The 12091-nt window shown below is 30.3% G+C and overlaps 1 protein-coding gene across 1 annotated transcript; it reads right to left on the reverse strand.

The window, feature by feature from the left end:
* Positions 1–52: 52 nt before the first annotated feature.
* LOC103504043 (uncharacterized) lies at positions 53–3160 on the reverse strand. Its single transcript, XM_008468472.3, has 5 exons — positions 2888–3160; positions 2346–2475; positions 2008–2208; positions 1727–1897; positions 53–735 (listed from the first exon to the last, which is right to left on the reverse strand). Exons 1-5 carry the CDS (start codon positions 3019–3021, stop codon positions 292–294), a joined length of 1080 nt encoding a protein of 359 aa, XP_008466694.1. The 5' UTR covers positions 3022–3160; the 3' UTR covers positions 53–291.
* Positions 3161–12091: the final 8931 nt, after the last annotated feature.

Below are 12091 nucleotides of genomic sequence, written 5' to 3' on the forward strand. Positions count from 1 at the left end.
GATCTGTTTGGGTTTGTACAATATTTTTTTCCATTTATGAAAACATAAAACATTTAAATCAAACCCGAATTGATTTACAAAGCGGTCATATTTCAGTCATTACATTCTTTCTAGTACAAAAAGCACTAAAATGACAAAACTATGAAAATTGAGATTGTTACATGATGCGAGACATGTTGAGACCGTCTAACAAGTGTAAGATACAATAGTATTGTTTCATACTATTTAGCAGCAAAACTAAAATACAAAAACCTCAAAGCTATTCAACGAAGCATAAACACGGCAGGTAGTTCAAAATGAATACTCCTTCAGGTCAGACTCTGAATCACCCATTGCCAATTCTACCGTGCACTCTTCTTCAGTCAGAGGTGGAAGATTCTTGGTTTTGCGCTTGACATTATGCTTATGCCAATCACTCTTGTGATGCTCTCTAAACTTTGTAGCATCTCCCACGGCTACGTTGCATGTGCTGCAGCGTTTTCCTTCCTTTGGGGCGTTATCACTGTTGACAGAAATTGTCTGCTTTTGTAAAGCTTCACTTAGCTGAGGAATAGACGATTCTGTTTCCTTTAATTGCCTTGGTAGCAGTTCCACATTCTCATAATCGTCCTCGTATTGATCCACATTGGTGTCTCCTTCCTCGTGCAAACAAAAAGAGAGAACTTCAAATCTGCCATGTAGTTCACTCATTAGTGGATTGCAGTCTCGATAAAAGCTAGGATCCAATTCACAAATCTGTTGAACAACCAAAAAAGATAAAAACTCAGTTCCCAGTATCATTGAAGTGCAACCTACTACAAAGCATTGTCAGTACTTGGTGGGAAATGCACATATGAAGTTAATAATCAATAACTAACTTAACAGTCTAAACTCGATCACTGAGCATTTGAACCAACAAAGAGAAACAGAGAAACAGCCTCCTTGTGAGCAGAAGCTTTAATGATACCAAGGAGATGACTCCAGAGAAACCATGAAACTTGACAACACAAAAATGATTTCAATGGTTGATGTCTTGAACGATTACTAATGAAGAAACTAGCATTAGCTAATAATAAGTGAACAGTGATAGTTCAGGACGGCTAGTGAGTCACAAGTACTACAAGTAATTCATCAAGATCACTACTTATAGAAATGGGTTACCATTTCAAAAAGATGATAAGTACAATAAATACAAAGGCTTCTACCACTATCTATCTCCGTTCTCATACATCTCTTTGATTGCCATGAGAATGACAATTAATTATCAAATATATATTTATCGGTACGAATACTTCCACGTCCTGAGTACAGTGTTTCAGACAATTTCCTCATCTCAATCCCACTCCACCAGCAAAAAGAAACGGTGACAATAATATAAGCAACTAATACTCACATTTCAATGTGTCTTAACATTAGCTGCTTTTAAGCATGACTAAATGCCTAGACCTCGCTTGAAATTTTTCTCACATAGAAAAAAGAAGTGAATCATCTGTGTTTGTGATTAGGTTGAGATGGTTCGCTTCCTAAAGTCTTCGTTCCCAGGATTTATCATGCAATATCATACAGGCATACACGGCCTAGTCCAGCACAACACATGGGCAACTAATGCCATATTGACACCCATGCAGAAAGTAACAACCAATATAAGAATTCAAGTTGTTATAGGAGAACAGTGAAATGATGATATCATTAACAAATTGAAGAAGATAAGCAAAGCAACAATTGCAATGAAGAAACTCGGACTCACTATGCTTCGTTGCTGATTTCCAGACTGGTCATTGGAAACAATACTAGCACTCCAAGCATTTAACTTATCAAGAAGAGAAGGGACGTTCTGTTCAGGTACAATATATCGTAACCTCATAGGTGACCGTTTAATTGGGAACTGTTTCTGAAGCTCATGAATAACCTCTAGTGCCTGCATATCACAAAAAACATCAGCTGAAAATTGTGGCCTTGAATTAATAGTTATAAGAATCTAAAGCAGAAGAATTTTCATCGCACATTCAGCAAAAAGTATCCACCCACCTGTTTCTTTGAGCTGTGATTTGGATCGACAGCAAAATGAATTTCACGCATTAGTCGCTCAATCATGCTAATGGTGTAAGGGCGTTTAGTTTCAGGATTGAAGGTCTTCTGCATAACAATAGTTGCAATATCACGAAACTGATTGGATAATTGAGCCTCCCTCTCCTTCCCTGCAACTTGAAGTTCCCCTTCTTTAAGAATCTAGTACCAGGAAGTTGACAATTTCATCAGTTAAAAAATGAACACAAATGCACACACCAAAAGAAAAAGAATCATCCATAAATATCTAGATGCAATTAAAAACATTTAAAAAAACTTCATCCAGGAATTCCACCAACCTTCAAACAAATTTCCGTCTGATCATCTGTACCAAAAGCTGCTTTCAAATCTTTTGTTTTTGCAAGAACTCCTTTTGAAACATTCGAATAAACAATTTGCGACTGCAAAACCTCATCCAAGTCTTTCTCCCTGTTACAATATACATTTTCAAGTTCATATTGGTCACGTTTAATTATACAACACAAATAATAAAATATAAAGTAAACCAGTACCAAAGTAGGTCAAATAGTACACAATGCAAATCGAGCCCTAAAATCTAGAACTGATCTGATGGATTATACTCATATCCATCTAACTTCAACAATTTACCACTCCAACTAATGTTGTCACTAGTGATTAGAGGATGTTTTTCCTTTTCCTAATCCGTTAGCCAAGGGGATCCTCCATTTAACAAATAAATCATAAACTGGTCGCAATTTCTATCCTATTATAACATCAAAGCTATACCATCTTCTTAATCATAAAAACCCATCAAACAATTAAAAAAAATCCGATAATTGAGAGAGAGAGAGAGGAAACGATAGAGTTTAAGGGAGCTTACACGCCAGAGCGCCATGAAAGGACCTTGTTCTTGTAACAGGCAATCTCGAAGCGAAGACCATGTTTCTTCAAACGAACCACGGCGACGTTGGTCAGCCGCTTCTGCCCGATCGGCTGCACCAGCGATCGGGACATCTTCGTTAAAGTTTGGGGATTGGATTAAAAAGGGAAACGATAATAACACAAAACGAAGGTTTGTCACTCCACTTTGTTTATATATATTATGCTTTACGAGCTTTACTTACATGTTTGCCCCTCCAGCTTTCTTCAAAATACAAAAGTATTCTGATTTTAAATCATCTACTTTGCCTACAAAAATAGGTTTATATTATTCATAGTTCTTTTTGGGGGCATAGATGCGCAGTGGTTCGATTCGGCTCGGTAATTGTAGAAAACGACAACCAAATCATTGAAATTTTAGAACCGTGACCAACCATGTTGTAATAAAAACTGGGTCGAACTAGCTATCATTCGGTTCACCAAATGGAGAAGATTGAATGGATTGGTTAGATATCAAGTTGAAATGCTGGCAAAATCTTTAGGGGGCGTTCGGAGCATAGAGTGAGTTATTATAATATGTGCTTATTATAATTTGTGGTTATTATAGTCCGTAGGTTATTACGGTGTGTGTTTGGGATGCAAATTATTATAGTCTGTATAGATTTTTATAATCTGGGAATATCAAAAGTGTTTTTTTCATTTTTTTTGCGATACACATTTTATTTCAAAATTATTTTATTCAATCTCGTTAATTATGAGTTCGTTTAATAAATTAAACTATAATCTCCATAATGTAATTTTCTCATTCGTTAATTATGTAGTGTTCAACATAAATAATTGTAGACAATCGAAATTACATATTTAGTTTACATCACAAGAATGACATAAATTAAGAATGCTCCTAATGCATACATTTCACAACATGTTAGCAATTTAGAACAAATGACAAAATAATTTCAAATGATGATAGTAATTAGAAGTGTATTAAGGCAACAAGTTTGTGTGTGAATTTTAAATTCTAAATTATTTGAAGTTTGGCTTTGGGCTAAATCTATTGATATATATAGTGATGTAAATAAAGAGAATTAACCCATTCCCTTTTTTACTCTCTTTGCAACATTTGAAAATTTTATGTCAAATGCATAACTCACTTAAACTTGTAATCATGGTTCTCAAACCAAACAGTTTTTAATAATGGACCACAGTAATATTTTATCTCATCTAAAACAATCAATGAGTTTATGAACAACTAACTTTATGAAATTATTGAAAAAGATGAACATAGAATTAGGAATAATAATGAGGCTGAAAAATAAATTTAACTATAATCTCCATATTGTAATTTAATTTCCTCATTTGTTTAGCTGATCGTGTTTGAAATTATGTTACATATACCTCTTTTCCTCTTACTTCCACACAAACAATTTCGTAAAAAGAGGGGATAAGGGATATGATAATCCAACTAAGTACAAGAGTAAAGATTTGAGATTTTTTATCCAATCTTTACTCAACAAAGATCACATGCAAATTTTTTTATAGAAATAATTAACAAAACAAGATTGCCTTTTTAAAAACGAACATATGAAGTTGAATCTTTTCTTTTTTATTTTTTTTTCTTTTATCTGTCAAATAACTTTTAAGTCGGGTTGACCTATACAAGTTTAGAGAATGATGTAAGTTTAAACAAATGGTTATTAAAATTAAGTAACAAGCAAATAACAATGAAGCAAGAAATTTAGAGACAAAATTATAATTTTTCCAATATATATATATATATATATATATATATATATATATGGTTACTAATGATGACCTTATCAAAAGGCTATAACATTAATCAACATCAAATATCAAAACACAATGCAAAACATATAATGAAGAAAAATAAGCTCAATTGGAATTTCAATCTCTATTATAAGGAGAAAAAATGAATGACCGATATGAAATATAACCTAGAAATCCAAAATTTGGCAAGCTGTTGGATAGGATATAGCATCGGAGACAATCAACCTATACACTCTCATAAACCAAGTACTTGAAACTTCATAGATTCACCAAATTAGACAACTAATCAATTTCTATTTCTTAATGGCATATTACCAATACACCATTTCTTAACATGTTCGACAACTAATGAAGTCAAATGCCAATAAAGTTATAGTATATTAAATGTCGAAAAGAAATCTAGCATTTTGTGCTCAACGGAAACTACAAATATGAATCACCTGATCTTTTTCAAATGCTCCAAATCATCTCTTAGCTCCATGTCAACAACTTCAGTTGTTGATTATTAATCAACTTTCAAATTTCAAAAGCATGAGAAATCGCATAAACACAAAAATTATGAGAGAAATTAAGAAGAAAACCAAACTATAATGATTACTAATTAGGTAAAGCTTGGAAGTGAATAAGTTGGGAGTGAATTCCTCTAGATGATGATGATTCTTCAAGCATTTCATAAAGCTTGGATTAATATGAAGAAACAAATAATTTCCAGCAAAAAGATCTCCCAACTAAATCTCTTCAATACCTTCACAATTGATCCTCTCATCGTATTCACCGGTCGCCATTACTATCTTAAAAGCTTCCTCAAGCTTGGAATTCTCAGTTTCTTCAACATCTTTCCAATTGACAAAGAAGTAGAATCCCTTCTCATTCTCATTTTTAACTACCACTGTCGCCGCCTCCATCTCTTCCTAATTTCTTTTCCTCCCCCTTCTCTTGATCTACCAAACACCTTCTCAAATTCCTCGCTATATCCCAGTCGTCGGTACTATAATTTCCTAGCCAATGCGGTTTCGAGGTCTGGCATGGCAGATTTTAGAAGGAATTAGAGTATGGTGAAAATAGAAGGAAATGAGTGAGTGAGAAGGGAGAAGGGGAATAATAGAAGAAGGTTGCTGGTACCGGATTTCAGAAGAAAACAAAGTGAGGGAGAAGGAGTACGAGCAAGCAAGCAAGAGATGAAGAGAAGAGAAGAGAAGAGAAGAGAAGAGAAGAGAAGAGAAGAGAAGAGGGAGAGGGGAAGAGTAAAAGGAAGGAGTGGGAATTGTAAAACGATCAAAATAACCCTAACACTCAGATATTTAAAATAAATTATTACATTCCTCTTGTAATTCAAACTCAAGGCCAAGAAGTAACCAATTACTACTCGAACCAAATTATCCAACATCCATTTTTGTTCTATTTAGCAACTTTTAAATTTTAATAAATATATATCGTCTAGTTATTACTTTCGTTTTTTTATCCAACATCAATTTTTGTTCTATTTAGCAACTTTAGTTTCTTTTTATTTTTGCAATTTGTAACCTTCTTTTCTATTTCCGCTTGTAATTTTTTTATTTACCAGTTGGAACCACGTCCGTTTTACGTATTTCATAATATTAAAAATAAAAAGTACATGTTTAAGTTGAAATAAAAGTTTTTTTTTAATTAATGTTCGATTTTTTGTTTTTAAAAGTCTACATTATTTAAAATAAATAAATAACATAAGACTTTTCATAAATATAACGAACAAATAAAATATTTATGGCTCGTGTGACAGAGCCCAACCCATGAAATTAGTCACTTTTTAAATATTACAAACTTGCTTTTCCATTTTTTTCTTTTCACTTTCTATTGTTTTTTTTTTCACTTTCCATCGTTTATTCTTTTTTTAGGTAGTTTAAATTTGGATAAGCAAATTTACAAAAAAAAAAAAAAAAATAGCCAAATCTAAAAAGTGTATAAAGAATTTTGTAAAAAATCATCAATCGTTTACATTAGAGTAACTAAATCTAAACAATTGTGTATCAAAATAATTTTTAAAAAATCATTCAGAATCTAAAACGATCTTGCCAAATAATCTTAAAAAAATAAATTTAAATGATTGTATATGGAAAGAATATTGAAAAAATTCATTTATCCAAATCTAAACAATCATGTAACTAAATTAAACAATCGTGTAAGCAAATTAACGATAGATTTGAAAAAACAAATCGTTTAGATTTGGACCAAATCTAAACGATCATGTACCAAATATAAGGAACGTGGTAGACATGACATCTTTTTGTATTTTCTATTATGGGCATGTGGACTTCTTTCTTTTTCGAAATTATTCTATAGAGTAGAAATATTTTGACGCTTTTCGTTATATCCTTGGAAAGACCTCCTCAAAATCATATATAGTTTTGTTATATATTTACAACAAATTTAAGAAGGAAAAAAGAAAATACAAAAGAATGTAAGATTAATAAATTATTATAAAACCCACTATTGAGGTAGATTTACAAAAATTAAAAAGCCAAAAATATCAAAACATAAAATAGTCCACCATTCCCTTTTTTTTCACATTATTCGATCTCTAAAATGTCTTAGTCTTTGACAAAATTCTTAAACCTAAAAAGTAATGTCTTCTTTTCCACCTCCTAATATGTGAGAAAGAATACGTGAATTGTACGTAAAAAAGATCAACAAAAGCATACAAAATTTATAGTACATTAAATTATCAACGAGGAAAAGGACATATATATATATATGTGTGTTAAAAAAAGAAGACAAATGTGATATCTCCTTCTCGACCTAAAAGAAAAATACTTAAAACTAAAAATGGTCATGATAATGCCTAATTATAAAGAAACTCAAAGAAGAACAAATGTTTAGGACAATGCTGCTACCGACAAAAAAGGTAAAAAAATATGATGCTATAAGCAAAATTTCTACAAAAAAAAAAAAAAAAAAGAACAATGAAAAAAGAAATCATGGAGAGGGTGTTAAAAAAATGGGGAATTATAAAAAATACACTTAGAACAAAATATTTACTACAAATCAACTGTAGTGATTTGTTTGAAAATAAATAAAAAATGCATATAACGGTAAAATATTAAATACTCCATAAAATAATTTCGAAAATGAAAAAAACTCACAACCTTTTATTTACAAAAATGGGACAGCAACCACTATACTATAACTATATTTTGTTAAAATTAAATCATTATTTAGTATATATTGTAATTTGAAACTTTACGAAAACCGATAATGTGAGGGGAAACATGTCCCGCTGACCCCTTAATAAATCTACCCCTAGATACTGTTTAGATCTGTATCGTTTAGATTTAGATAGCCAAATTCAAACATTTATTTTTTCAATTCTATTGTTTAATTTCGTTACATAATCGTTTAGATTCGAGTAGACGATCGTTTAGATTTTTTTTTTTTCAAAATTTGGTACGTTTAGATTTGACTAAATGAATTTTTTGAAGATTCTTTTGTTACACGAATCCTTCATATTTCACTAAACGATTTTTTTAAAAAATTATTTCGTTTAAATTTGGCTAACCTAATCTAAACGATTTTTTTCAAGATTTTTTATACACGATCGCTATTTCCAAATCTAAACGATATTTTTTCAAGTCTACATGATCTTAAACAATCAAATAAAAGGAGAAAAAAAAATCTTTTATATTGACACACAATCTTAAACCAAATAACAGTTTAGAAAAAAAGAAAAAGAATAAAGAAGATCGAAAGAAATTACGAAAAGAATAAAAGAGGAAAAAACAAACCTGAATATTTTAAAAAAATTCCAATAAAAAAATTAGAAGGGTTTGGGACTCAAAATATTTAATTTTGCTATTTATAGGAAATTTTAGAAAAATATGATCGTACTTTATTTTCATCTAAAACAAATATATTTACAAATTATGAAACTATTAGAAATATCTCTTTAGATAAATGATACAAAATTTATTTTTCTCAACGAAAATTTTAACAGCAATTATTATTATTTTTATATAAAATGAAATTTTCATCCCTCAATTTTTAGATAGAATAAAGATAAAATCTAAATTTAAATTTTTTAGTAAAAAATACTTTTTTAAGTGAATTATTTTATAGATAAAATCAAATTTTCTTAAAAAAAAAAAGTTGTTTTTTCGTTCCAATCACTTGAATGTTAATGCAAATATATCTTTTCATAGCCTCTTTTATATAGTAGATATATTATATATATATTTAAGGAAATTTTTCATAAATATAACAACCGCGTAAAATATTTACTGCTCGTAACAAAATGAAAAAGTCCATAAAATTGACCATTTTTTTATAATATTCTAGGTTTGTCATTCCCTTTTATTGTTTTTCTTTTCATCCTTCTTGCGATTTTTTTCATAGTCTTTCTTTTATTCCTCTTCTTTTTTTGTAAAATGTTATTTAGTTGGTTCAAAATCGTGTATCAAATATAAAAGATTTATTTATTTTTAATTTTTTAAATTTGTTATTTGGCTATTCAAGATTGTGTAGTAAATATAAAAGATATTAAGAAAAACATCATTTAGATTTAGGTAGTCAAATCTAAACGATTGTGTCTCAAATATATTACGCCTGTTGTTGACGGTGTGGTTGACGAGACATTTTTTGTATTTTTTATTATGGTCCGTGGACTTTTTCTGTTTTCAAAATTATTCTATACAGTGTAAATATTTTGTCGTTTTATTATATATTTGAAAATACCCATTTTTTAATGTGCCTTTTGTGATTATTTTTTCTCTAATTTAGAGTTTTATTATGTTTTTAAAATTTTTCATATCCGCTTTAAATTTTAGATTTGATTTAGATGATAGATTCTGTTACAATTTATATTCTAAAATTCGTAGTTTGTAATTTAAAATCATATTCTATTTAATAAAGTTGTTATTGAGGAATTATTAGTGAAATAAAATGCTATAATAATTTGTCTTATGTTTTTTAATTCAGTTACTAAAAATAATATTTGGTGGAAGTAGAAGTTTCGTTATTGACTAAAATCAACAACTAATAATTAAACTTCCTCCTAAAAACATTCAATTTGTTATGAATGACAAAAAAAGAACTATTTCGTAACAAGAAACAAGTTTTTCATTTGTTTGTCGTTTTACGATCTACCTTTCATGAACAAGTCATTAGTACTCATCATGTAATGGATCCACAAGAACTAGTCACGAAACTAACAATATTTACAACCTCATAATGTCGGTTACTTATGACATTAGAGTTATTACTTAATGACCAAAAGAGGATAGAACATACATCCTTTGACAATAGACATCATATTAGAGAACTAGGGTACTTTTAATTAATCCATGAGTCTGACTGTTCACACGAGATTTCAGGAGAAATTTAATTTGTGGAATCGAACTTTGTATTGATTTATGTATTGCGGATACAATCTCTAATATTTACTCCTTTGATTCTTTCTCTCGGATACAAAAAGTAAAATTTAAAACTTCGTGGTCTTTGATCTTCAAGAAGTTGTAACTACAAGTCAATTCAAGCTTCAATCTTCTGGAATTCAAGGAAAGTTTGATCTCCCAAGTCTTCGATCTTTCAGAAGGTTGATTTTTGAGGTTGATGATAACTTGCACGTCTTGAGAGTCTTCAGAAGTTTTTGTCTTCAATTCTTCAGAGCTTCGATTCTTCTCTTCAATCCAAGGTCCTCCAAATGAATGGTAGATGTCTCTATTTATAGAGAAATTTTATGGGCTTTAAGTGGGCTTGGGCCTGTTTGTTTGTTAGGCTTGGGCCTATCTGTCTGTTGGACTTAGGCTTGGCCCATTTGCTTATTGGGCTTAGGCTTGAGCCCACCTGACACTCTGGGCTTGGGCCCATTTGCTTGTTGGGTTCGTGTCCGGGCCCAATTGTTTGACGGGCTTGGTCCATTATTTCTTGCCCTAATTTATATTTAGGGCTTAATTAGATCAGGTACAAGAAAGCTTAATTATCCAAACCCAATCAAATTATGATTATCACAATATTTATTGTGATGACGTGGCAGAATTTAATTGGCCAAAATTTATTGCTCAACACCGACCTATGTTGTTGTCAAAGTACAAGGGTGGATAAAAGATGTTTCACCACTCTATTTAATTTACTTAGGACGATTATTGGATTAGCCGGAGCGAAAGTTATAGATATCGAAGAGATGATTGCCATGTTTCTGCAGATATTAACGCATAACGTGAAGAATCAAATGATTAAAAAAGAATTCATATAATCTAGTGAGAAAATTTCTAAACATTTCAACATCATCTTGTTGGCAATTTTTATGCTTGCATGACGAGTTGTTGAAAAAACTTCAACCAGTACCAAACTAATGTACGGATCTGCAATAGAAATAGTTTGAGGTAAGTACCAATCGTGTGGACGTTAGTTGCACATGTCCACATATACGTTATACAATTATATTATACCACAGAATTGTTTAGTGTGTTAGATGACATTTTATATTTGATCGTTTAGATTTGACTATTGTTTGGTATACGATCGTTTAGATTTAATTGTAGGTAGCCAAATCTAAACGATTTACGATTTTTTTTCAAGATTTGGTACACAATCGTTTAGATTTAGCTAAATGATTTTCTTGTTACGCGATTGTTTATCTTTTCAAGATTTTTATGATCGTTTAGATTTAGTTAAATGATTTTTTTAAAGATTCTTTTGGTACGATGGTTTAGATTTGTCATTTATTTTTTGTGTACATGATCGTTTAGATTTGACAATCCAAATTTAAACGATTTTTAAGGGTTTTTTGTACATTAGATTTGGCTACGATGTTTTTTTCAAGTTTTTTATATTTATATTTAGTACACGATCTTGAACAACCAAATAAAAGTTTGAAAAAAAAATAGATTTTTATATTTGATACACGATGTTGAACCAAATAGCTTTTGAAAAAAATAAGGAAAAGAAGATGGAAAGAAAGACGATAAAATTCGCATACGAAGAGGTGAAGAAAGACGATAAAAGGGAAGAACAAACCTGAAATATTTAAAAAATGACCAACTATATAACTTTCTTACACGGAACATAAATATTTTACACGTTTGTTATATATAAGAAAATTTCCCACAAATTTAAGTATTTTAAGTTAATAAATAATATACCTAAAAAAGAAAAGAAAAAAAATAAATAATCCGTCAAACCAACCAAACCTAATCCGAATTTTGAAGGCTGTGTTAGATTGGATTGAAGATCTTATTTGGATTGTCAATTTAACTAACTCGAAAATTTTGGTTGGTCCAACAAATCTTTCTAACCTAAATTATAAATTAGGGTAACCTACATCCTAAACACAAACAATAATAACCCAAATTACAACAATGTATTTATTTAAATACATATTATAATAACACATACTATAACAATCACACTCTCCACCCCAAATACATACTATAATTCACAAACTATTATA

Source organism: Cucumis melo, chromosome 3 (assembly GCF_025177605.1).
Source record: "Cucumis melo cultivar AY chromosome 3, USDA_Cmelo_AY_1.0, whole genome shotgun sequence".
In the NCBI taxonomy this organism is placed as follows: domain Eukaryota; kingdom Viridiplantae; phylum Streptophyta; class Magnoliopsida; order Cucurbitales; family Cucurbitaceae; genus Cucumis; species Cucumis melo.